The 26,992-nt window shown below is 49.5% G+C and overlaps 1 protein-coding gene across 1 annotated transcript in view; it reads right to left on the bottom strand.

Annotated features, from left to right (window-relative positions):
* The window catches only part of RNF207 (ring finger protein 207), a 77,839-nt gene that overhangs the window by 22,787 nt on the left and 28,060 nt on the right, over positions 1–26,992 (bottom strand). The window contains exons 8-12 of the mRNA XM_084822009.1: positions 25,372–25,516; positions 17,306–17,387; positions 13,614–13,689; positions 10,137–10,262; positions 5,966–6,012 (exon numbers count right to left, since the gene is read on the bottom strand). Coding sequence (XP_084678135.1) covers positions 5,966–6,012; positions 10,137–10,262; positions 13,614–13,689; positions 17,306–17,387; positions 25,372–25,516 — 476 coding nt within the window. The remainder of the gene's footprint in view (positions 1–5,965; positions 6,013–10,136; positions 10,263–13,613; positions 13,690–17,305; positions 17,388–25,371; positions 25,517–26,992) is intronic.

Here is a 26,992-nt window from a genome sequence, read left to right on the forward strand (position 1 = left end):
AATTTACACATGTAGGACGCCACTAGGTATACAGAAGCCTCGATTCTCATGCAGTCCAAGGCTGATAGAGGCAGTGATGGGGACTGAGGGCAGATGGAGCCATTCTGAGGAGCCTTTGAGCCCCGCACAGTGTGGAACACAGTTCAAAAGTAAAGTTTGGAATAACTTTGGAATGCTTCTCCTTGGTCCCAGATGAAGGGCTTTTCTACATGTGGCTGTTAATCCGCTGCATCTGCTTTCAGTTTCGTTGCAGAACTGAGATCTGAGCACTTCATGAAAAGCATTTCCTGTTTTTCCGCTACATAACCTCTAGGTGGCACTGTGGTATTGTGGAATAGCACAAGCGCACAAGTGAAAGAGGCAGTTTATTTTGCTTTCACAATTAAATGTTGCATTTCCCCTGCTCCAAAAAGACTGACTGAAAGTGCTGTTTAGACACTGAAGCAAAACTGGAGGGTTGCGACGTTGTCTAAAGAACTCATAAAGAACCATGAGTAGGGAATGATGAGCGCACAATAAATGCCTCGTGTAGAAAAGCTCTAAGCCACAGAAAATACCAACAGGGAGAGAGGCAAAGGAAACCGAGGGAAGGAGACAAGGGAGGGGAGCTAGTGCATTGTTGTCCTGGGATCCTGTGGAAACCCTGGCACATTCCCCCAGCTCTTTCAGGAACGGCCAGCCTCTGAGCTTAAAGTCAATGATCTTCAACCGTCATGCTGCTCACTCTCGCTGTGAGGTCCAGGCTCCCTGGGTTCCAGGCGATGCACAACACATCAGTGTCCCACATACTGTGGTCATGTTTGCAGTGTGGAGGTCCCTCAGTTGGGCCAGGCAGTTACCTGAGCCCCCCATGTGCTTGGGCAGCACCAATGAAATGGGCGCCACCTAAACACAGCAGTGGCTGTTTCCTGGGGGGGCGAGCTGTGCACTGACTGCTATGCCCAGCCCATGTCCTTCCAAATAGGGGAAGGTGCAGCCCAGAGGAAGCTGCCGAGATGGAAGCAGTGGCTGGAGGACCATTCGGAGCTCCAGCCAGTGCCTCCGTTGGGGTGCTTCACTGCACATGGGCTTTCCCCAGCTGGGTCTCTGACTGAAGCATTGGCTGGAGGAATTCCCTGCTGTCATCCAGCCTACAGAAGGCTTCGGGGGGGGGGTTAATCTGGCTCACCCAGTCCTCACCCAGTAACAGTTCCCCAGTCCTGCAAATAAATTATCTGCAGAAGAGGTTGCCCACTGCATCTCTGCTTGACTCACTGGGCATTGCTACATGAGGCTTTTATCCCAAACCTTTACCGGGACTTCTGGTTCTGGATTCTTTGCGGGATTAAGATTGGCTCCTTTACACATGCTTTTCTCCAGGGTTTTTCTTTCTCTGCCTTTATATACGTTTCATTATACAGCCACTAGATGGTGCTGTGGTATAGTGGAATTGTACAATAACACACTATAAATATAACACCATTCCAAGAAATACTGCACTTTCCTCAATCTAAAAAAACCCCATGATAATGGTTGCAAAGCACAGGAGAGGCCATGGAGGAATATGATGTTGTGTAAAGGATCCGCAAACTACCGTGAGTGAACAGTCACAAGTGCACAATAAAAGCCTCATGTAGAAAAGCTCACTGTTCCAGCCTTGCCTTTTCCAATCAGCCTCTGCTCTGGCTGGAGAATATGCATTCAATACCTCATGATACAGGCACATGGCAGGCTGCCTTGCCCTTGTGTCTCCACACGAGTCACTGATCTGGCCTTGCCTCCTTCCAATCAGCTTCCGCTGCGGGTGGGAAACTCTGCCTTGCCCTGGGGTGGGTTTGATGGGATTATTCTTAATGCAATGAGACAGCAGAAGCCTGCTGTCAGAGGAGGCTGCCTATTGTGTCTCTGCATGGGTCCTTGATTAAGGCTTGCCTCCTTCTATTCAGGGCAAATATGGAAAGTAAATTCCTCTGTCGATAACTCTGACTGTGTCACACTCTTCGTGGCTGATTGGAAGCGCGCCTCCAGTTTTACGGAGGCACGGGTGGGGGAAGCAGCAATCAGAATCTTCGAAAACATGCCAGCGTCAGTTCAGCAACAGTAATGTCGACACTTGAGGGCGCCATGCAGTTCCCCAACTGCATTCTGGCTTCGTTAAAGAGGCGGCTACCTCGGCTGTGCTGCCTTGAAACAGTCAGCTAAGGGAAGAGATGGGCAGGTGCTCCAAGCGTCCCATCTGGAAGGACCCCATCTCCCTTGGGAAATGCAGCCAGCCTCCCCGCTCCGGCTGGGCCGGCGCGCTTCCAGATGAAGCACTCGTGGCGCCATCGCCCTACCTCATTCACAGAATTTATGGGGGTCCAGATGTCGACGGTTGTTTCCAGAAGGAGGGCTCCTAGCACTAACCATCAAGAGGCATTGTGCCTTTTTGTCCTTTTGGGGATCTGGGTTTTTTTCGGGTGAGAAAAAGACAGAAGCAGCAGTGGGAGAACACAGGAGGGCTACCAATGGAAGATGACATTGACTGCATTCACACGACCCGCTAACCCACAATGTTTGCTTGAACAACTCGTGGTGGGTTAGTGTGTCACGTGAACCCAGACCCGCTTTATCAAGGTGGGTTGTTTTTCCCAAACGACCCATCCTGATAACCCATGGTCTGTTCTAGGGCTTGTTTTACCCACAATGGGTTGGCGGGTCGTCCGAACCGGGACGTGCCATCCCATCGTGGATAAAGGGCATCGGACAGTGAGCCCCTTAGCATGAGCAGCAGAACCCCCTGCCGCTCTCCCTGCGTGTGGCTGAGGTCGCTTTTCATGATCGCGGCCAAACCGCTGCCAGAGCCTCTTTTCCCTTGCCAGTGGCAGCCACTCCAAAGTGCCGAAACGACACTTTGGAGGGGCTGTCACAGCCTCCACCCCCCGGGCTCCCACCAAGCCCTTCTCCCGATCGCGGCCAGAGCCTATTTATTTATTTGCACAAAAATGGGGCTGGGAATTTTTTTCACACAAATTGCCCTTTTATTTATTTTTATTTTAAAAATTTGGTTATTTGCAATTGTACACTTGTGCAACTGTGGGTATCCAAAATATAGGGGCTTGGCTTGGCTGCTCCCTCGTATGCCAAATGGTTATATGTGGCATAGTTGACTCAGCACTGGTTAGGCCTCATCTTGAGTACTGTGTCCAGTTCTGGGCACCACACTTGAAGAAAGATGCAGACAAGCTGGAGAGGGTTCAGAGGAGGGCAACAAAGATGATCACGGGACTGGAAACAAAGCCCTATGAGGAGAGACTGGAAGAACTGGGCATGTTTAGCCTTGAGAAGAGAAGACTGAGGGGAGATAGGCTGGCACTCTTCAAGTCCTTGAAAGGTTGTCACAGAGAGGAAGGCCAGGTTCTCGTCTCCATCATCCCAGAATTCAGGACACGGAAGACTGGGCTCAAGTGACAGGAAGCCAGATTCCGGCTGAACATCAGGAAAAACCTCCTGACTGCTAGAGCAATATGACAATGGAACTGATTTCCTAGGGAGTTGGTGGGCTCTCCCACACTGGAGGCATTCAAGACGAGGCTGGACAGCCATCTGTCAGGGATGCTCTGACTTGGATTCCTGCATTGAGCAGCGGGTTGGACTCGGTGGCCTTGTAGGCCCCTTGTAGGCCCCTACTATTCTATGAGTCTATGATTCTATGACAGGTGGGGAAACATTGTAGATCACCCCCCTAGCAAGGGTGTCCCCAGGGTTCAATGCATTGTCCTGAACCTTGGGGGTGCCCTACTAGGAATCCCCACTTGCCCGAGTCCCCAGCAACTGTTTTTAAGGGTGCCCAAGATGCCACCCCCTTTTTCTCTATAAATCACAGTAACCACTTCTGTTTTGAGAGCTGTCGAAGTAGAAGCCGTTACTCCCTTTGGGGCAGAAAAATGGGCTGCATGCACTAGCCCTGGCGAGTTCTGACAGCTCCTTGGACAGCTGTCAAATTCCTGCATGGCTAATAGAAAACCAGTGAAAAGGGGGTGGGATGCCCTTTCATATGAAAATGGGGTCCTGGCAACTCAGGGTGTGGTGGACTAGAAGGGGGGCACTGCCAAGGGTCGGGGCAAGTCTTTAAATCCAGGAGAACTCTCTGCTAACCGGGTGATCACCCACCTTTCAAAGTGCTCAAGATCACCCGGTTAGCCAAGTGACCCCGAGGATTTAAAGTGCCTCCCCGAACACTGGGGACCCCCTCCTTCCAGTCCAACCCTCCCGAAGTCTGCAACACCCTGTTTTCATATGAAAGTGCATGCCACCCCATTTTTCTACCCTAAAAGGAGTAAATAATTCTACTTTAACTGAAAATACATAAATAAATACATAAATAAAGAGCCAGCGTAGTGTAGCGGTGAGAGCGTCGGACTGGGAGACAGGAGATCCGGGTTCTAGTCCCCACTCAGCCATGGAAGCTCACTCAGTGACTTTGGGCCAGTCACAGACTCTCAGCCCAACCTACCCCACAGGGTTGTTGTTGTGAGGATAAAATGGAGAGGAGGAGGAGAATGTAAGCCACCTTGGGTTCCTTGCAAGAGGAAAAAGAGTAGGATATAAATTAAATGGAATGAATGAATGAATGAATGAATGAATGGGCCATTTGCACACATAAAACAGAGTTGGGAAAATGTGGGGGGGAAAATGCCAGCCGTGTTTTTGCACCTATAGATATAAAGATATAGGCTCTGACCAGGATCAGGGATGCAGGCTTTGCAGCAGACAAGAGTGGTTGTGCTGCCAAGTCTCCTGGGATGCTGGAGGACCGAGGGGGCAGCAGTAGGAGCAAGCTACATGCTGTGGGTGGTGTGCCCAATGGTTTGTCTGGTGCACAAACTGAGCACTGCGGGTTGTTCGCAAAACAACCCACAGTGCACGGCTAGTCACCCATCATGGGTTAGCATGTTGTGCGAACGTGCCCGTTGTCTGGACCCCCTGAGAAATTAAATGAATGCGGCAGAGTGACTGCACAATGAAATCCTCATCTGGAATCCACCAATGTCATAAGAGCATCAGAAGGTGCTCCAATCCAGCATTCTGTTCCTAAATCAGCCAAGGAGCTGCCTGTGGGAAGCCCACAAGTAGGACAGGACCCCCTGCTCATGTTCCCAGCAACTGGTATATGTAGGCACACCACCTCTGACGGCTAGTAGCCACTGACAGCCTTCTCTTCCATGACTTGGTCCACGTGGGTTGCCATCAGTACTTCTTGGGGCAGCAAATCCCATAGATGGCGATGCTGGGAGTCCTCTGCTTGAAGGAGGCTCTTTTATGATTAGTTTCAACATGGGAGTTCTGGCACGATTTTTAAGGAGACCCTGCAGTGGCGCTGTTTTATGTTCCTCTCTTGCCATGTTCCTAAGCGTGAGTGTGGAGCTGCCTCCCAGCAGGGATGAAGGCCAGCCTTGGATCCTGTGCACGTGACACCACAGAGAGACGCATGAAGCACAAGCACGGGATCGTGAACTTACCAAAATTCAAAGTAAGAAAACGGTACCCCAAACAACTCTTGATGGTTTAATACATCCGGGGTGGGCAGAAGGTAGATCTCCAGATGTCCTGGACTTCAGCTCTCCGAAGCCCCCGCCTGCATGGCCAACAGTCAGAAATGCTGAGAGCTGAAGTCCCAACCTCTGGAGAGCTGCCTTCCACCCACCCCTGCAGTACATGGCTGTTGAGCTGCTCAGTTTGCAAGCTGTCATATAAAACACAAGCAGGATGGTGGGTGCCAGGCCTGTTCCCCTGGGACCAACGTTTTGTGGTCCAAGCACAAGGGGAAATGTGATCTTCTCGTAACAGAAGTGCTGCTGGGGGAAGCAGCCCTGGGCCCTTTGCAGTAGATGTACAATTATTATTTTGCACTAAAATTTGGTTTGGATAAGCCCTGATGCACTCCCGTCCATGGGAAAATCAGAGAGGACCTCTGCAAAGGAGGTGGAGACTGGGCCAGCTTTACCTTTGCACGACTTTTAGGAGCATCTTCTTTCGCTCTGCCAATTTCTCCTGCAAAAACAAATAAAAATGGAATGAGCCATCCAACCAAGGCTGTCCCAAGACATTTTGCTGCCTGTAGCGAAGAACAAGATGGTGCCCCATCCCATTCCATGTAGAAAAGCAGACTGGATTGGAATGGGACAGCATCTTCCACTGCACCTGGTCAGCAGGCTAATTTAGCTGGTGCAGAGCAGGCCGCGTAGTATACAGGTCTCCCTTCCAACATCTTGCTGCCACTTCCCAGCATTTGCTGCCTGAGGTGGCTGCCTCACTCTGCCTAATGGTAGGGCCGGTCCTGCATCAAACACAATCAAGGCTCCGACCTGTTCCATATGTCAAGGCCTTGGCTGATGATCACCCTGGAGGAGAGGAGCTTAGAGGGCCCCAATCCCCGACCACAGTGTTCTGCTTCCATTAGCCATAAGGAATGGAAAAGAGAAATGCTCACTCAGGACCTCCCCCCAGCTTTGTCTTCTGAAATATCACCAAGCTTGTCTACAGACTTTCATGTGACAGCCCTGAGGACCAGAAACTTGCATTAAAAATGAAAACAAGCTGCAGAGTTCAGAATGCAAACATAAAATATACAGAGCTGTTCAGCTGCATAAGGCCCTTTTGAAAGAGTGAGACAAAATGAGTTGGGAATCAGAGTAGTAGGGTTGGAACAGACCTATAACATGGGCTCTCAAGAGGAAGGATACAGCTTTTGGAATGCCTTGGCAAAACGTACAAAACATAAGCAAGAGTGTTTATTCAGTAAAGAAGCAAGAACAACCACAAGACACAGAACCTTAATAAAACCCTTCAAGTGATTCTCTAATCATTGGTTCAGTTGAATTCTAGATTGGCTCCAATCATTATGCCAGCAAAGAATGACACTTCACCTTGGAGTCAGGACAATGTCACGTTTCAAACTGAAATCCCGCAAACTATGTTTAAGATAGAGAGATAGCAGATTCATTGTGGGGTTTTCCACAGTCCTAGTGCATAATTGCTCCCCTGAGATGAGGAAGCTCTGTGGGCCACTTTGAACCACATCTGAACGCCGAGCATGTCTGAATGCCATCTAACTGCCAGTTCCAACAATCTGTCCCACTCTAGCATGAGCAAGAAACCAAGTGGGGCTATGCATATAGAAGTAGGACTGGTTCTTCAGGGCTTGTATCGGGGGGGGGGGGAGAGCAAGTCCACACTGCTACCCCTCCAAGGACAACTTCAAGGCAGAGAAGTTGAACCTCTTTCAGTCCGAGGGCTGAATCCCATTCCAGAGAAGCTCCCAGGGGCTACATTCCAGTGGGGGTGGGGCCAGGTACCAGCACAATTCAGTTTAAAGTTCTTATTGCCAGGATCTAAGGCTTAGCATAAGCATGTCATAGAATCATAGAATCATAGAATAGTAGGGTTGGAAGGGGCCTACAAGGCCATCGAGTCCAACCCCCTGCTCAATGCAGGAATCCAAGTCAGAGCATCCCTGACAAATGGCTGTCCAGCCTCGTCTTGAAGGCCTCCAGTGTGGGAGAGCCCACCACCTCCCCAGGTAATTGGTTCCATTGCCGTATTGCTCTGACACTCAGGAAGTTTTTCCTGATGTTCAGCCGGAATCTGGCTTCCTGTAACTTGAGCCCATTATTCCGTGTCCTGCACTCTGGGATGATCAAGAAGAGATCCTGGCCTTCTTCTCTGTGACAACCTTTCAAGGACTTGAAGAGTGCTATCATATCTCCCCTCAGTCTTCTCTTCTCAAGGCTAAACATGCCCAGTTCTTTCAGTCTCTCTTCATAGGGCTTTGTTTCCAGTCCCCTGATCATCTTTGTTGCCCTCCTTTGAACCCTCTCCAGCTTGTCTGCATCCTTCTTAAAGTGTGGTGCCCAGAACTGGACACAGTACTCCAGATGAGGCCTAACCAGTGCTGAGGAGAGGGGAACTAGTACTTCCCGGGATTTGATAGCTATGCTTCTATGAATGCAGCCCAAAAGAGCATTTGCCTTTTTTGCAGCCACATCACATGTCAACCTTTTAGAATGGGGAAAAAATGCACAAAAGATGGGAAACCACCCAACGATGGATGGTTGGGGGGAAGGGTGCATGGCCACCTGGAGAACCCTAAAAAGCCAGACCGGGAACCCAAGTTGGGATGGATTGGGCCCCATGGGCTGGAGGTTCTGCACCCCTGCTTCAGGGGAATGGTTGCCATCCACCCCCATGGGGGAAAGGAAGCCCCTGCTCTGCAGACGAAGCAAAACCTGCCCTGAACCTCTGGGATTTGGCCTGACGTAATTGTCAGGGATCTGCAGGGGTCGCCTTGTGCCCCTGCGGGCGGCAGACAAGGGTGGCCACTTACACATCACCAAAAGAGGACAAAAGAGGACACCAATTTGCGTAATATTTGTATATGCTGATGTATAGGTATATATGCAAATCTAGGAATATTTTCATTCCTTATTCATTTATTAAATTTATACATCGCTACCCACCGCAAAAGCAGTTTTGAAGCAATTAACAAAGAAAGGAGACCCGCCAAAATTCACAGTCAACCCATAATGGTTCAGTTCCAGACTTCGGGAGCCATCCTATGGCCCCTAGGCAGTGTCCTCTAGTCTGGGAATCCGCACTCCCCGCCCCTGCCCCCTCGTAGCCCGCGCAGAAAGAACCGCACCAGCTGCCTCTCCGAGGCTGAGCACTCGACTTCGGAGAGGGGGGAAAGGGGGCATTCCGGTGGGTGGGGAAGGGACTGGTGAGACCGGGATACGCATTATCCTGAAGCCCCTCCAGCCTCCTTCCCTCCCCTCCTCCTGGTGGGCAAACAAACCCAGCGGGCTAAAATGCAGAGCAGGAGGATGGGGAGGGGACAATTGCTCTGGATTGCACCCTTAATCATCCTTAGAGTAGACCCACTGAAATCAGTGGGACTTAAATAAATCTTGAGTAACTGAATTCCCATCTATTTCAATGGATCTACTCTAAGTATGACTAAGGGTGCTTCCTGGTGAGGCTCGTATTACACTGTCACCTTGCCTCCTTCACAGAATTTTACAGGGGGTCCAGAGGATGGCGTCGTCTACTCGTAACCTTCCTGCGTTTTCCCACATCTTCCATCTCTTTTCCTACCACAGAAAATCCATTAAGGAAGGAAAGATGGGATTGCTGCACTGGGCCCTCCAAGTCGTAGCATTAGGAGCCCTCCGAATGACTGACCGAATAACTATAACTTAGAGAGAAATACAACACCTCTCTCAGTAATGGGGTGGACTGTGGCCGGGTCGTCGGTGTGCCGCTCGGCCTCCTCTCCAGGGCCTCGCTATGGCTGGGCTGCTTCACTGCCCTGCTCTCCTTTCGTTTGGCTCTTTATCTTTAAACTGGACTTAGAGCGGACAGCTGTTCAAACAGACGACCGGCTTCTGCAAAGCAGAACACATGGCCGCCCTTCTGGATGCACAGAGGTTCCCAGCCTTTTGGGGTCAGTGGGCACATCTGGAATGTTGAGAGTGTTGTGGGTGCTCCCAAAAAATGGCTGCCATGGGGAAGAAGGCTTGCCCATTCATAAAAGGGCCACCATGGTGGGCATGGCTGGCTACAAAACACTCATTTCCCAGAAGACAACCTGGGGAGACTGAAAGACTCGCCCAAGAACCCAAGTCCAAGGCAGAGGTGGGGTCTGAGAGCCAAAACCCCTTTTGAACCCAAATAAAGATGGTGCTAGAGGGCAGGACTTTGCTTTGCAGCAGGCCAGCCTCCCCATTAATTTTTTCAAATTAAAAATTCTTAAGAAATAAAGTAGAATAAAATAAAAACCAGGAGGGACAGAGAAACTGTTGGGTGCCAAGAGATTGTGTTGTCTGCAGGAACCATGTTGGAGGCCCAGGCACAGAGATGCCCTGTAGGCCCCAGGGGTCTTTGCTCTTTGCACTATACAGGCTCTTCTTCCACACACCCCACTCGCCATACTGATGAGATTTCTAGAAGTGAATAATAACGGAATGGGTGTTTCTGGCCTCGTGCAGAGTGCTTTCCCCTTACCATTAATCCACTACAGCCCTTCCCCCTGCAACTAGCCTTACAGGGGACAGGCTGTCTGCTTCAGTGCTGGCATCACCACTGTTAGAAGGGGGCTGCAACCAGCCCCTGCAACTCACCTGCATGTTGCTGAAGAGCGAGTTGATGGACGTCTCCTCTTCGTCCGCACTGTTGCGGACCTCCTCAATCAAGGCTTTGAGAAGAACAATCGCCTCCCTTGTGGATGTCTGGAGCTCTTTCACAGCCTGGGCAGAGCAAGGCAGAAGGTTGCACATTAAGGGCTGCAGGCCCGACAAGAAAACCCCAGGCACCAGAACAGACACCCGGTGCAGCAGTGAGCGGAGGAAACCTCACAAAATCTACGCCTGTTCACCGACCTGCCACGTCTGCTTTCCTAACACTTCTTGATCTCTTCCTCTCAGGAGTTTGCTGAGCTTCTGGTCAACTTTAGTATTTTTATCTTTGTTGAGGCATCCCCTAAATAGCACCGTAATTTATTAAAGGTGCAATTCTATGTCTGTTTAGACAGAAAAAAGTCCTACAACTCCCAGCATTCCCCAGCCTGCATGGCTGGCTGGGGAATGCTGGGAGTTGTAGAATGCTTTTCTGTCTAAACAGACATAGGATTGCACCATTAGAGGAAAAGGATCAGCTTGGCAAGAGGTGAGCTGCTAAACCAAACCAGAGCTCCTTGCAAGAGCATAGTTTCTGCAAAATTAAGCTCACTTAAGGTGACCCATTTGGAAATAAACCCTGTTGAAAGATAGGAGGACTTGCTTCCAAGTGGTGCACACAGGATTATTAGGCTGCACACTTCTGGAGAACTTTTTAGCCTTGGAGCAGTTTATTTATTTTTATTTATTGCATTTCTATACCGTCCCATAGCTGAAGCTCTCTGGGCGGTTTACAGAAGTTAAAACATTAAACACAATATAAAGAGTTTATATTGGGCTCTGAGCCAGGGAGGGTGCTGGTGAATGGCTTTTCAACATTTACTTTTTGACTGTGGCATGATTAACTGGGAACACCTGAGTAAGTTTTATTTTTGGACCCACATGTGGGGGCTTCTGGGGTGGGTGGAAATAGTGGATCTGAAGAAAGCAGAGAATTCTACAGCAAAGATTTATAATTAGCTACTAAGCCACGTAGAAGGTTAGGTTATTATCATACAAAGCCCTAAAGAAGCTGGGGCCAGGATACCTAGCAGACCGCTTCCCCCAACACATACCCAGGTGACCTTTAAGATCATCAAAGGAGGCCTTGCTGGTCCTTCCGAGACTAATGGAATGTCGCCATGCCATACCCGACAGCGGGTCTTCTCAGTAGCAGCACCCTGCTCCTTTGGAAAACCTTCTCTCGGGCAGTTCAGGAGGCAGACAGTATGGTACCTTTCAAACGCCTCCTGTGTTCACCCAGGCTTTCCCAGGCTGTGATTCAATAACTCCAGCTACTCCTTCTTACTGCTCCACATATTGCTTTATTGTAATTGGAATTGTTTTTAATGTTGTGTTTTTAATATTGTATTTTAAATGTGATTTAAATATTTATAGGTGAACCATTTAGGGATTTCATTATATTTAGCAGTATATTCATATCACCAATCAGTATATAAATATCATCAATCAATCAAAGGCTAGAGCCTATCGGTGCTATTTGGGAAGGGCAAAGGGGCACACATGTCCACTCCCACTCCCTTTGTGGGTCAGACGACATGATTATTCCACAGGGGCATTCATTACCTATTATGAGTGATATAAAATGAACTGAAACAAATGTTCTTAAAGGACACACTTGCATTTTAGCCTTGGAGATACCCAGGAACAGACCTTTAAACCTTGCTGTCAAGCTTCCCACCCTCACTACTGAAATGGTTTTGTTCCCAGTACCTATGTCAGCCCCTTTAAAAACAGAAAATATTGCTAGGCATGCATTCTACCTACCCAGAGCCCATTTGTATTAAATTTGGGTTTGGAAGAATGGTGGGCAGTCAGGTGTGAATTTGCCCAGAATCATATGCAGTATTTACTGCAGTGTTTAATAGCACAAGTACACTGATTTGCTAGACAGTTGGCAATTTTCATGATTTCAGAGTTGGTTCTCGTAGCTGTATTCACAAACAGTGAAGCCCACGCTTTTTGCTACTAACAGAAGCTAAAACAATGCCCAGCAGTCGCTCTTCACAGTGTGTACCTTCTAACCAATCAGGGCTGCTTCTTTCTGTACTGTGAGAAGGTATGTTGCTGCCAAGAGAGAAAGGCCTTGGTGAAGGGAGGAGCGAGCAGCATGTGCACTTTAAGACGGTTTTCTAACTTAGTCAGTCTTGCCCTATACAAACCTGAGCAAACTGGCCTGTTAGCTGTTCTAGTCTGAGAGGGGGAAGGTGCCCGACCTGCTCAGATAACCACCCTCGAGGAATGGCGCCCCATCGCTCCCCGGGGCACCAGGGTGGCTGAACCAAGAGTTAAGGGGCATGTACGCTTTCTTTTGCTTTCTCTGCATCCATTCTCCATCAATAAATCATTCTTTCACACAAGTGGACTTGAGTCATGTTGATATCCTCGAATCTGTTTAGTGTGTAGGCCCTGACCAGTGCACCATTTAAGACACCATTCACAAAACCTCGTTTCTTCCCAACCCTCAGCTGATTCACTTAGCCAGAGAAATCTTCTCCGGAATGATCTGGGCATAGCTACAAATGGAAGTTTCTGCATGGGATGCCATGCCCTCCCTGGGGGAATCCTCTTCAGAGGACTAGCTGCCGCCTCCTGAGTCAGATGTTCCCGGGGAAACAAGAAGCTTCAGGGATCCCTGGGGCTGACCATGAAGGTACTGGGCCCTCGGGACAGATGGCTTCATATCTTCCCTGCAGAAAGGCTGAAAGCTCTGCTTCTAAATCAGAGGGGGATGATGAGCCCCGCCCAGCCCCCGAGAGTGCCGGCGCCTGGAGGTACAGGCTAAGACCATGGCCAGACGAAGGAGTGCCCATGTGCAGAAAAAGATTCCTCTGGAGTGCCGGCCTCCTCAGGAGCAGGGCCCTCCTGGCAGATGCCAGAGGGCCTGTAATGCACTGCAGCTGAGCCCCGGGTGGGGCTCTGAAAGCTCTGGCTATAGAAGCCTTCAGTCAGCACTTACTAGCTGCTGGAAACAGTGCCTTTTTACTTGCTTTGATGCCTTAAATGCTGGGTTCCCTGACTTTGCTCCATGACTGAACCTTTGTGCTGCTGATCTTTGGATCCCTGCTTGACTGCTCTCCCACGTTTGGGAGTCTGTTTCTTAGACTGTGTTTCTGCTTGACTACTCTCCCATGTTTGGACCCTCGCAGCACCTCAGACCTTTCTTTTGGAAACCACCTACTTCCCTGGTAATACTGTGCTTTGACCACTGTCTGTTTATTGACTACTCCTGCCTTGAACTGCCCTCTTACTGGGCTGATACCTCTGTGCTTGAACATTTGCCTGCTTAATTGACTTGCCTGCTGGATTTGCCCCTCAATTGCCTTAATACTGAGACTGACTCAGCCAAAGCAGGACACAGACATCAAGGTAAAGTCTCTTGCCATCAGAGCCTCCAGTGAATCTCTTGGATTTTATACTCACCATCACCGCCTGGTCTAACTTCTCACAGCCTTGCATGTACGCAGATTCAATGTCTATGCAGTGTGCTCGGCTCTCCCTAGAGAAGTGAAGACCAGAGAATGAGATATTAAGATCATTTCTGTGGCTAGCAAGTCAGTTTTCCTCTCCCACAATTTGTCTGTGCATGTTTTTCAAAATGAACTGCCTGTAGCAAAATTGTACATGGTAAGAATTCCTACTTTGGCTCAGTCTTCTCCCAAAAGAGGGTCTATGACCCCCCTGGCAAAGGCGAAGTACAGGCTGAAGGGGCAGGATTGCAGCTTGAGATCGATAGGCATATGGTCAAGGAACACCTAATGACTCTGAATGAGCTCAAATCTCCAGGGCCAGATGAACTGCGCCCCAGAGTAATAACAGAACTGGCAGAAGAACTCTCAGAACCGCTGTCTATTCTCTTTGAGAAATCATGGAGGACGGGGGAAGTGCCAGATGATTGGAGGAGGGCTAATGTTGTCCCCATCTTCAAAAAGGGCAAAAAGGAGGAACCTGGGAACTACAGACCAGTCAGCCTGACATCAATCCTTGGGAAAATTCTGGAGCAGATGATAAAGCAATCCATCTGGAAGCACCTTGAAAACAATGCCGTGATTACTCGAAGACAACATGGATTTGTCAAAAACAAATCCTGCCAGACGAATCTGACCTCATTTTTGGATCAGGTCACCTCCCTTGTGGACTGTGGGAATGCTGGGGACATCATATACCTCGACTTCAGCGAAGCTTTCGACAAAGTGCCCCATGATCTCCTGATGGGCAAACTAGCTCAAAGTGGGCTAGATGAAACAACGATCCGGTGGATCCACAGTTGGCTACAGAATCGGACTCAAAGAGTGTTTATCAATGGGATCTTCTCAAACTGGGGAGAGGTAACGAGCGGGGTACCGCAGGGCTCAGTCCTGGGCCCAGTGCTCTTCAACATTGTTATTAATGACTTGGAGGAGGAGGTGCAGGGAATGCTGATCAAATTTGCAGATGACACAAAATCGGGCGGGATAGCTAATTCTTTGGAAGACAGAAACAAAATTCAAAGTGATCTTGATAGACTAGAGCGCTGGGTAAAAAACAACAGAATGACATTTAATAGGGATTAATGCCAAGTTCTGCACCTAGGAAAAAGAAACCAGATGCACAGTTACAAGATGGGGGATACATGTCTCAACAACACTACAAGCGAGAAAGATCTTGGAATTGTTGTCGATCACAAGCTGAACATGAGCCAACAATGTGATGTGGCTGCAGAAAAGGCCAATGCTATTTTGGGCTGCATTAATAGAAGCATAGCTTCCAAATCCTGGGAAGTACTAATTCTCGTATACTCAGCACTGGTTAGGCCTCATCTGGAGTACTGTGACCAGTTCTGGGCACATTTTAAGAAGGATGCAGAGAAACTGGAGAGGGTTCAGAGGAGGGCAACAAAGATGATCAGGGGACTGGAAGCAAAGCCCTATGAAGAGAGACTGAGAGAACTGGGCATGTTTAGCCTTGAGAAGACTGAGGGAAGGTAAGATAGCACCCTTCAAGTCCTTGAAAGGCTGTCACAGAGAGGAAGGCCAGGATCTCTTCTTGATCATCCCAGCGTGCAGGACATGGAATCATGGCCTCAAGTGACAGGAAGCCAAATTCCGGCTGAACTTCAGGAAAAACGTCCTGACTGTTAGAGCAATGTGGCAATGGAACCAATTCCCTAGGGAGGTGGTGGGCTCTCCCACGCTGGAGGCATTCAAGACGAGGCTGGACAGCCATCTGTCAGGGATGCTCTGACTTGGATTCCTGCATTGAGCAGGGGGTTGGACTTGATGGCCTTGTAGGCCCCTTCCAACCCTACTGTTCTATGATTCTATGATAAGAGGCTATGCTTCCTTTTTGGTGCACTGCAACTTATATACAGCATCTGCAGTGAATACCACTTCTAAGTTTTCATGTTTGTTTTTTAAAGAATGAATAATTTTCATAATATTAACTTTCCCCTATATTACTCATCAGTGGTACAGGTAGGTAATTTTAGACCCATGACTTAATTGTCTTATGGGGCTATATTAATTCAGTTGTGAAGCTCACAACTAATGTTTGTTTCCCTCACCACCACCACTCCATGCTTTACAACTACTTCTACAATCCTGATATCTTAGTGCAAATAAACCTCCCCCCAAACCAAAAAGGGCACAAAAAGAAATAAGAACATAAGAAGAGCCACGGAGGGTCAGACCATGATTCCATCTAGTCCAGCATTTTGTCCACACAGTGGCTAACCAGCTACCTGTGGGAAACCCACAAGCAGGACATGACTGCAACTACACCTTCCCACTACCTTTTGAGCATGCGCAGTTTCGTACTTTAAACTTACTTCCATCACAGCACAGGACTACAGGAATAAAATGGAGTTGGCTGCCCTGATACGAAACACCTTTACTGGGGGATAAGCATCATTCCCTGAGCTTCCCCTTATGTCCGGAACTCCCTCCTTGAACCTCAATGTGGTGCTTAGAGTGCACCACAAAACTCACCTTGTCCGTGAAGCCTTTGTCTTAATCCCACCTCCCCTTCATTCCCAGCTGCAGCCAAGTCTAAGCACATTTATTTATTTAATTTATATTCCACCTGTCTGCCAAAAATGGCGCTCCATGAAGCTAAAAATAAAATCCAGCTTCAACGCGAAAATCGTAATTAAAACATAAGATAAAGACAGAGAGCATGTCTACACCAGCCTAAAATCTCACATTTAAAACAGGGCTTTCTGCTTCTGTTTTAAATGCAGGATGACGACAGACTCCCTTTATACATGCTTCCTTCCCCCCACTTTCCCCCCTCCTTCCCCTCCATCTGAGTCTTCCATTTCATTATACATTATACAGCCACTAGGTGGTGCTGTGTTCTAGCTCCCCTTATTTCAGCTTTTCCTCTTTTCATGAGGGACCTCAAGCAGAACTCAAGCACTGTAATTTGATAGCTCATTATCTGCAATCATTTTAAAAAATGAAATAAAGTTCATTTAGCGCGGGAGATGCCTTGGAGGCTTACGATGTCATCTAAAGGACCCACAGACTTCCATGAGTAATCAATCTCAATAGCAGGATAAAAGCTCTGAGTGAAGAAACCCAGATAAGTTAAAATCCACTAAACCCAACAGTAAAAGAAAGAAACAGCACCCAGCCAGTTAAAAACCCCTTGAGCAACAGACCAACTTCCATGCCAAATACCTGCTTGAATAAAGTGCTCCCTGTAACCAGCCTGGGTCAACGGTCTGGCCACAGCACTCTGGATCAGCTGAAGTTTCCTAACAGTTTCCAAAGGCAGCCCCATGTAGAGTGTGTTACAGTAGTCCAAATGGGATGTAACTAAGGCATGTGTTGCCGTGGCCAGATCAGACATCTCCAGGAACAGACGCAGTTGGTGGACTAGCCTACATGGAACAGCATTTGCTCACGTTCTTCCCCTTCCTGCTTCAACTTTCCCCTCGCTTTGTTCTCTCCCAACTGTCAACGTTTAGGCTGTGAGCTCCTTGAGACCAGGGACCTCTCTCGCTTACTTTTTGTACCTCTGCTTAAATTGTAAAATGCCATGCCCATTGATAATGCTTTATATCAATACGAAATAATAACTTACACTGGCATATTGATAATGCTTTACATCAATACGAAATAATAACAACTTACACTGGCATATCCCGGAAGCAGTTAATGCAGAGCATGGACTTCTTCTCTGTCGAGAACATGATGTAGAGTTCTTCGTGAAGGGCTGGAAGAGACACAAGCAGTCACTGCCCAGAGCGAGGCTTGTTTTTTAAAATCTAGAATCCCTCTGGTCCATCACCATTATTTTTAAATTTGCAAAACAAGAGCTCAGGCTCTCTCTGGAGTTAAGGCATAACTGATCTGTATTTGCTGACCCTGAGCTTGTTTGTTATTCCAGCTCAAAAGCAGGAGGAGGAGGCGTGCTTTGTGGGATGATCGCACCAAGGCCCCGTGCTGGCTCAGGTTTCTGAGGGCCCTCCGGCAAGACCCCCTCCACAGCCCCCTCCCTCCGTGAGTCTGTCTCCTCACCGCCACTGTCGCCAGCTGCTCTTGCCCCTCTCCTCTTTCTCACCATTGCTGCCACTTACTTGACTGGCAAGCGGACAGCCAGGGAGCAAGGAGGCCGCGGCGTCTCCTGTTCCCCCTCCTCACCACCACCGTTGTCTGGGCCAGAGCGAGAGGCGGGTGAACAAGCGGGTTGTGATGGTGAAGAGGAGGAGCAAGTCCAGGGGGCTCTTGGCAGGTGCCCAACCATGCCTGCCCTAACACCAGCCCTACCTAGATCCCCCTAATGCAGCATTCTTCAGAATCTGAGCTGCTGCTGTGCAGTCCTCTGGAAATTAGCCAGAGGCCTACCGGTGGACCACAAGCTACCTTTCTCTGCCCACCTTGCCTTAGAGCAGGGCTGCAGGAAGTGCAGACCGCAGGCAGACCCCCAAGCCTTGTCTGGCAGCCCCCAGCATCTGCTGCCAATGAAAGAAGCAGGGGAACTGCTCTGGGAACAGGCTTTATGTTGCTGCCATAGAAGCCTTGTTCCTCGAGTGTCCCAGGAGCATGCTAGGATGCTTCAAGCTTCCTGCCTGCTTCTTAGGACACTCTAACAACAAGGCTTCTTTGGCAGATACCATACAGCCAGTTCCTAGAGTGCGTTTTTCCTTTCTGAGGGGTGCAGTTGGGCTGGGGTGGCTGGGGAGCGCTGGAGGCTTCAACACCTTGATGCTGTGACATGGAACAGATGCTGTTGCTGCAAGACCAAGTTCTCTGTGTGTGCAAGAAGATGATGCCAAAGAGAAAAAGGGGGGAAAATTGATGAATGGATTATACTAAATGAGAGAAATGATGGCCATTTGTGTAATAAATGCTTCCAGGAAGAAGGGTTCTAGCACTAGCAATCAGAAACGATTGAGCAGCTATTCTGCTGCTCCAGCTGGTCCAGGGACTACAGAAGCAGGCAAGCTCCCAGAGAGCGAGCGAACAGAGCGAGCGAACAGGGGGAGCAAACAGGAGTTGGCCAGGGGAGTTGCAGTGGTTGAAGAGACAAAGGAGACAAAGGAGACAGAGGCTAAGAGGTAAGTGGGTTGCAGGAAGCCCAGGGCGCTGCCCTTTATCCTTCTGACTGGCTGTGAGCTCACCAGGAGCTTCTGAGAGCTCCAACTGAATTGGAGGGGTGTGGCCTGAGTACTCCCAGCAGCTGACTGGGCGGGAAGCTTCAGTCTGTTTCCCGCCTCCCAGCTGAGCAGAGCAGAGCAGAGCAAGCTGCTCCAGCTGGTCCAGGGACTACAGAAGCAGGCAAGCTCCCAGAGAGCGAGCGAACAGAGCGAGCGAACAGGGGGAGCAAACAGGAGTTGGCCAGGGGAGTTGCAGTGGTTGAAGAGACAAAGGAGACAAAGGAGACAGAGGCTAAGAGGTAAGTGGGTTGCAGGAAGCCCAGGGCGCTGCCCTTTATCCTTCTGACTGGCTGTGAGCTCACCAGGAGCTTCTGAGAGCTCCAACTGAATTGGAGGGGTGTGGCCTGAGTACTCCCAGCAGCTGACTGGGCGGGAAGCTTCAGTCTGTTTCCCGCCTCCCAGCTGAGCAGAGCAGAGCAGAGCAAGCTGCTCCAGCTGGTCCAGGGACTACAGAAGCAGGCAAGCTCCCAGAGAGCGAGCGAACAGAGCGAGCGAACAGGGGGAGCAAACAGGAGTTGGCCAGGGGAGTTGCAGTGGTTGAAGAGACAAAGGAGACAAAGGAGACAGAGGCTAAGAGGTAAGTGGGTTGCAGGAAGCCCAGGGCGCTGCCCTTTATCCTTCTGACTGGCTGTGAGCTCACCAGGAGCTTCTGAGAGCTCCAACTGAATTGGAGGGGTGTGGCCTGAGTACTCCCAGCAGCTGACTGGGCGGGAAGCTTCAGTCTGTTTCCCGCCTCCCAGCTGAGCAGAGCAGAGCAGAGCAAGCTGCTCCAGCTGGTCCAGGGACTACAGAAGCAGGCAAGCTCCCAGAGAGCGAGCGAACAGAGCGAGCGAACAGGGGGAGCAAACAGGAGTTGGCCAGGGGAGTTGCAGTGGTTGAAGAGACAAAGGAGACAAAGGAGACAGAGGCTAAGAGGTAAGTGGGTTGCAGGAAGCCCAGGGCGCTGCCCTTTATCCTTCTGACTGGCTGTGAGCTCACCAGGAGCTTCTGAGAGCTCCAACTGAATTGGAGGGGTGTGGCCTGAGTACTCCCAGCAGCTGACTGGGCGGGAAGCTTCAGTCTGTTTCCCGCCTCCCAGCTGAGCAGAGCAGAGCAGAGCAAGCTGCTCCAGCTGGTCCAGGGACTACAGAAGCAGGCAAGCTCCCAGAGAGCGAGCGAACAGAGCGAGCGAACAGGGGGAGCAAACAGGAGTTGGCCAGGGGAGTTGCAGTGGTTGAAGAGACAAAGGAGACAAAGGAGACAGAGGCTAAGAGGTAAGTGGGTTGCAGGAAGCCCAGGGCGCTGCCCTTTATCCTTCTGACTGGCTGTGAGCTCACCAGGAGCTTCTGAGAGCTCCAACTGAATTGGAGGGGTGTGGCCTGAGTACTCCCAGCAGCTGACTGGGCGGGAAGCTTCAGTCTGTTTCCCGCCTCCCAGCTGAGCAGAGCAGAGCAGAGCAAGCTGCTCCAGCTGGTCCAGGGACTACAGAAGCAGGCAAGCTCCCAGAGAGCGAGCGAACAGAGCGAGCGAACAGGGGGAGCAAACAGGAGTTGGCCAGGGGAGTTGCAGTGGTTGAAGAGACAAAGGAGACAAAGGAGACAGAGGCTAAGAGGTAAGTGGGTTGCAGGAAGCCCAGGGCGCTGCCCTTTATCCTTCTGACTGGCTGTGAGCTCACCAGGAGCTTCTGAGAGCTCCAACTGAATTGGAGGGGTGTGGCCTGAGTACTCCCAGCAGCTGACTGGGCGGGAAGCTTCAGTCTGTTTCCCGCCTCCCAGCTGAGCAGAGCAGAGCAGAGCAAGCTGCTCCAGCTGGTCCAGGGACTACAGAAGCAGGCAAGCTCCCAGAGAGCGAGCGAGCAGAGCGAGCGAGCAGGGGGAGCAAACAGGAGTTGGCCAGGGGAGTTCGGCAGGGGAGGTCAAGGGGGAGGCCCCTAACATTTTTTTTTAACTAACTTTTTCCCATTTATTTGTCTTGTAACACACACTTCCACACCAGTGGGACTCTGCTTTTAACCTCTACTGAGTAGAGGAGCAGGCACAGGCTAGTCTAGAACAATCACAAAGCTAGACACAAAAAGGGAAAAGAGGCTATGGAAGGACAAGACTCTCCAGTGGTGGTGACCTGCAAGGTGTGTGCAATGTTTGTTTTCTTGCCTGAGAACAACATGGCCTACACCTGCAACAAGTGCAAGTTGATCACGCTGCTGGAGGAAAAAGTAAGTGGACTGGAGCGGCGACTGTCAACCCTCCGGGGAATAAGAGAACACGAAGAGTTCTTGGACAGAATGGGGGAACTACAGCAGCAAAGGGCAGACCAGAAGCTTGAAGAGCAACAGCAAGATGAGGCAGTGGGAAATGCTGAGGTGAAGAAAAATGGAGTAGAGGATACTCCTTGGAAAACGGTGACAGTTAGGAGAAGAAGAACTAGACGCCACTCTGCACCAGTGGAAGCGGTGGAGCTGTGGAACCGATTCCAGGTACTTGCAGATGAGACTGGAGGACAGCCTGCAGAGGAAGAATCACAGGGGACCCTGCATGAGAGTGAGCAAGAGGCTAAAGGTCAGTCAAACAGAGGCGATGAAACCCAGGCCTACAAGAAGAAGAAGAGAAGAGTGGTAGTAGTGGGAGACTCCTTGCTGCGTGGGATCGAGACCCAAGTATGTCGCGAAGACCCGTGGACTCGCCAGGTATGTTGTCTCCCGGGAGGACAGATTAGAGACGTGACTGAAAGGTTGCCTGCACTCATAAAGCCCACTGACAGGTATCCCTTTCTTCTCATCCATGTGGGAACAAATGATACCGCCAAGCGGAGCTACGAAGAGATCACGTCAGACTTTGAAGCTTTGGGAAGGAAACTCAAGAACTTTGGGGCCCAGATAGTTTTCTCATCCATCCTTCCAGTAGTTAGAAGAGGGATAGAAAGGGAACGAAAAATACTCCGGGTGAATGACTGGCTACGAAGGTGGTGCCGACGAGAGAGATTTGGATTCTGGGACCACGGGCTATACTTCCTGGAAGATGGGCTGTTGGCTAGGGATGGGTTGCACCTCACAAAGGCTGGGAAGAATGTGTTTGGCCACAGCATGAAGAACTTCATCAGGAGGGCTTTAAACTGAATCCTACGGGGAAGGGAGATGTAATGTTGGGGGTAACAATGGACGTAGGCGCATGCACTGCAATGGAGAGAACAGCGCTGATAGCGCCCAATAATAGTCTTCAGACACATGTAGGAAGAAAGCCAGACTATGAAGCACATGGTCTTCGATGTCTATATACTAATGCCCAGAGTATGGGAAACAAACAGAACGAACTTGAACTCTTAATACAGGAGGGAAATTATGACTTGATAGGTATAACTGAGACTTGGTGGGATGACTCTCATGACTGGAATACAGCAGTTGAAGGATATAACTTGTTCAAAAAGAACAGGAGGAACAGAAAGGGAGGCGGGGTTGCACTGTATGTGAAAAATACATATCTCTGCACAGAAATACAGGAGGAGGAGCTTGGTAGCCCCATCGAAAGCATCTGGGTTGAAATAAATGGAGCAAAGAATAAAAGGAGCCTGGTGGTCGGAGTCTACTACCGGCCACCCAATCAAGGAGAAGCCAAGGATGAAACTTTTGAAAAGCAAATAGCCAATGTTTTAAGGAAGCATGATGTAGTAGTAATGGGGGACTTCAATTTCCCCGATATTTGTTGGGAGACAAATTCTGCAAAACATGGCCCCTCCAGGAAATTCCTGACTTGTGTGGCGGATAACTTCCTCCTACAGAAAGTAGAGGAAGGAACTAGAGGATCGGCTATCCTTGACTTGATCCTAACCAACAGAGATGACTTAGTGGATAAAGTAGCAGTTACAGGAACTCTGGGGGAAAGCGACCATGTTGTACTTGAGTTCTTGGTTCTAAGGGAAGCAAAAGCCGAGTGTACTCAAACGCGTACCCTGGATTTTAGGAAAGCTGATTTTAATAAACTCAGAACAATGATCAGTAAGGTCCCATGGCAAGCAATGCTAGCGAGAAAAGGAGTCCAAGATGGGTGGGAACTTTTAAAAAAGGAAATTCTCAAGGCACAATCACAAACAATTCCAACAAGAAGAAAAGGTGGAAGACAACAGAAGAAGCCAATGTGGCTTCACAAAAAGCTTAGGGATGACCTGAAAACAAAAAAGGACACATATAGGAAGTGGAAAGAAGGCCAAGTAACAAAGGAAGAGTACAGGCAGGTAGCACAGAATTGCAGGGATGGCGTCAGGAAGGCTAAAGCGGAGAACGAGGTGAGGTTAGCGAGGGATGCTAAAAACAACAAAAAGGCTTTCTTCAGCTACGTGCATAGTAAAAGGCAGAGGAAAGAAATGGTTGTTCAGCTATTAAATAAGGATGGCAAAATGATAACAGAGGACAAAGAAAAGGCAGAGGTGCTCAATTCCTACTTTGGCTCAGTCTTCTCCCAAAAGAGGGTCTATGACCCCCCTGGCAAAGGCGAAGTACAGGCTGAAGGGGCAGGATTGCAGCTTGAGATCGACAGGCATATGGTCAAGGAACACCTCATTACTTTGAATGAGTTCAAATCTCCAGGGCCAGATGAACTGCATCCTAGAGTCATAAAGGAACTGGCAGAAGAGCTCTCAGAACCGCTGTCTATTCTCTTTGAGAAATCATGGAGGACCGGGGAAGTGCCAGATGACTGGAGGAGGGCTAACGTTGTCCCTATCTTCAAAAAGGGTAAAAAGGAGGAACCTGGGAACTACAGACCAGTCAGTCTGACATCAATCCCTGGGAAAATTCTGGAGCAGATCATAAAGCAATCCATCTGGAAGCACCTTGACAACAATGCCGTGATTACTCGAAGCCAACATGGATTTGTCAAAAACAAGTCCTGCCAGACAAATCTGATCTCATTTTTTGATCAAGTCACCTCCCTTGTAGACCGTGGGAATGCTGTAGACATCATATACCTCGACTTCAGCAAAGCTTTCGACAAAGTGCCCCATGATATCCTGATGAGCAAACTAGCTCGAAGTGGGCTAGATGAAACAACGATCCAGTGGATCCACAGTTGGCTACAGAATCGGACTCAAAGAGTGCTTATCAATGGGACCTTCTCAAGCTGGGGAGAGGTAACGAGTGGGGTACCGCAGGGCTCAGTCCTGGGCCCAGTGCTCTTCAATATTTTTATTAATGACTTGGAGGAGGAGGTGCAGGGAATGCTGATCAAATTTGCAGATGACACAAAATTGGGAGGGATAGCTAATACTTTGGAAGACAGAAACAAAATTCAAAGTGATCTGGATAGACTGGAGTGCTGGGCAGAAAACAACAGAATGGCATTTAATAGGGACAAATGCCAAGTTCTGCACCTAGGAAAAAGAAACCAAATGCACAGTTACAAGATGGGGGATACGTGGCTCAACCACACTACGAGCGAGAAGGATCTTGGAATTGTCGTCGATCACAAGCTGAATATGAGCCAACAATGTGATGTGGCTGCAAAAAAGGCAAATGCTATTTTGGGCTGCATTCATAGAAGCATCGCTTCCAAATCCCGGGAAGTACTAGTTCCCCTCTACTCAGCACTGGTTAGGCCTCATCTGGAGTACTGTGTCCAGTTCTGGGCACCGCACTTTAAGAAGGATGCAGACAAGCTGGAGAGGGTTCAAAGGAGGGCAACAAAGATGATCAGGGGACTGGAAACAAAGCCCTATGAAGAGAGACTGAAAGAACTGGGCATGTTTAGCCTTGAGAAGAGAAGACTGAGGGGAGATATGATAGCGCTCTTCAAGTACTTGAAAGGTTGTCACAGAGAAGAAGGCCAGGATCTCTTCTTGATCATCCCAGAGTGCAGGACACGGAATAATGGGCTCAAGTTACAGGAAGCCAGATTCCGACTGAACATCAGGAAAAACTTCCTGAGTGTCAGAGCAATACGGCAATGGAACCAATTACCTGGGGAGGTGGTGGGCTCTCCCACACTGGAGGCCTTCAAGACGAGGCTGGACAGCCATTTGTCAGGGATGCTCTGACTTGGATTCCTGCATTGAGCAGGGGGTTGGACTCGATGGCCTTGTAGGCCCCTTCCAACCCTACTATTCTATGATTCTATGATTCTATGATTCTGCCTTCGTCCCCGTAACAGATTTTCCATGCTAAGAAAAAAAGACGGATGAAGCGGTGGGAAAGCACGGGAGGGTTATGAGTGGGGGACAAGGATGTCTCCCCTACCCTCCTGTAAAAATTCCGAGAATGCAGCAGGGCAACGGTGTGATACAGCCTCGTTCAGAAGCCCCTGTGCAGGCTGCAGGATTCCACTCTATAGTGCACAGTCTGCCAGGGTGTCGAATGTGACGTTATTTTATTGTGCATGGAATAAACACAGCTCTGCAGGAGCTCAGTCCAGGCATGTCCCGTTGGAAGGAATGGCACTGTCATCCCACAGAAAGGGGGACAATTGCCCCTGTGCTGAGGGGGAAAAATGGAGTGGCGGTTCAGGAAGATGCAACTGTTCACAGCAAAGGAGCAGCAGAATGCGGGGGGGGGGTGTGTGTGGCAGCAATACATACAGCATTTCTTGTGGATGTCCTTGGTGCGCTTGGCCAGTGAGACGATCTCATGGCGGGAGAACATCCTGGCTTTATGGGTCTCCTCGCGACACTTGGCACAGAGGGGCTGGCTGCAGGTGTTGCAGAAGTACATGGCGTCCAAGTCCTAAGGGGGGAGGGGGCAGTTAGAAGGTAAAACTCTTCTTGGCATGGCTGAAAGCGGGGGGGGGGGGGGGCAGGACGGGACGGCCACACTCTGGCAAAACCATTTCTCTGTGACACACTAGGCATGCCTGGCAAAGGATTGCAACAGATACGACATAACAAACGTTGCTTCAAACCTTGCTTTGTTTAAAAAAACAACAAACCCGTTGTGACACGTTTTTCCTTTCTGATTGGAAAAGCAAGACATGCTTCGAGGGTGGCTGAATAAAAGCCAGACTCCAGAACGTAAGAACAGCCCTGCTGGATAAAAGAAGACGTGTGGTGGCTAACTGGATACCTCTGGAAGCCTACAAGCAGGGTGCGGCAGTGGTTAGAGTGTTGGACCAGGACTGGGGAGTCCCAGCTTCAAGTCCCCAGTCAGCCATAAAGCTCACTAGGTGACCTTGAGCCAGTCACTGTCTCTTAGCCTAACCTACCTCACAGGGTTGTTGTGAGGATAAAACGGAGAGGAGGAGGATCGTGTATGCTGCCTTGGGCTCCTTGGAGGGAAGGCAGGATATAAATGTAATAAATAAACAAAATAAATACGAGCAAGGCATCCAGGCAAGAGCACGCACGCACGCGCGCACACACACACACACACACACTGAGGTTCCAGTCAGCCATCAGTCCTAACAGTAAGAGCCCTTGACAGATGTCTTCTCCAGGAATTTGTCAGATCCCCTTCTAAAGCCGTCTCAACCAGCAGCCATCACACCTTGCAGCAGCAGGTTCCATAAATTAAGTCTGCGCTGCCTGGAGGGCTTTTGTTTGTACGCCCTCAGTCTGCTGCCCGTTCATTCTCATGCTTGATGCCAAGTGATGAGGGAGGGAGGAAGCTTCTTCCCCTTGACTTTCTCCACTCTGTGCATCATTTTATAATCCTCAGTTATGTCCCCACTCAGTCAGCCAGGGGTGGAGAACTCCTCCAGCCGGAGGGTGGAATTCAGTTTCAGAGACGTCACTGAGGCCCAGAGGAAAAGGGGTGGGGCCAAAAACACAAAATGCCCAGCATGTTGTAGTTTAAAGTTCTTGCTGCCAGTAACACAGGGCTTTTTCACATGGAGCTTTTATGCTGCTATTGAGATTGCTTGCTCATGGAAGTTTGCAGGCCCTTTCCATGATGCCATCAGCCTCCAGGGCACCAGAGGCATTTCCTGGTTATTCCAGCTCAAAAAGATCCAGAAATAATGAACTAAGTCGGATTGTTATGCTATTAAAACAGCCACTAGATGGCACTGTTTCACTTATCTCTATGGAACCTTGAAAATGAAAAGCTTCCCCTCTCAGCAATCACATGGTTGCCATCTGGGAGCCCTCCATAGACACGGAAAGGCTCCACAATGGGAGGACTGCGGGGGGGGGGGGTGTTCTTTAATGTAATGGCAGCCTAAGCCTTAGGAGAGGCATTTCAACCTTTTAGAAAGGGGAAAAACTG

This window comes from Heloderma suspectum, chromosome 15 (assembly GCF_057233095.1).
Source record: "Heloderma suspectum isolate Gila_16-S chromosome 15, 16-S_ref, whole genome shotgun sequence".
NCBI lineage: Eukaryota > Metazoa > Chordata > Lepidosauria > Squamata > Helodermatidae > Heloderma > Heloderma suspectum.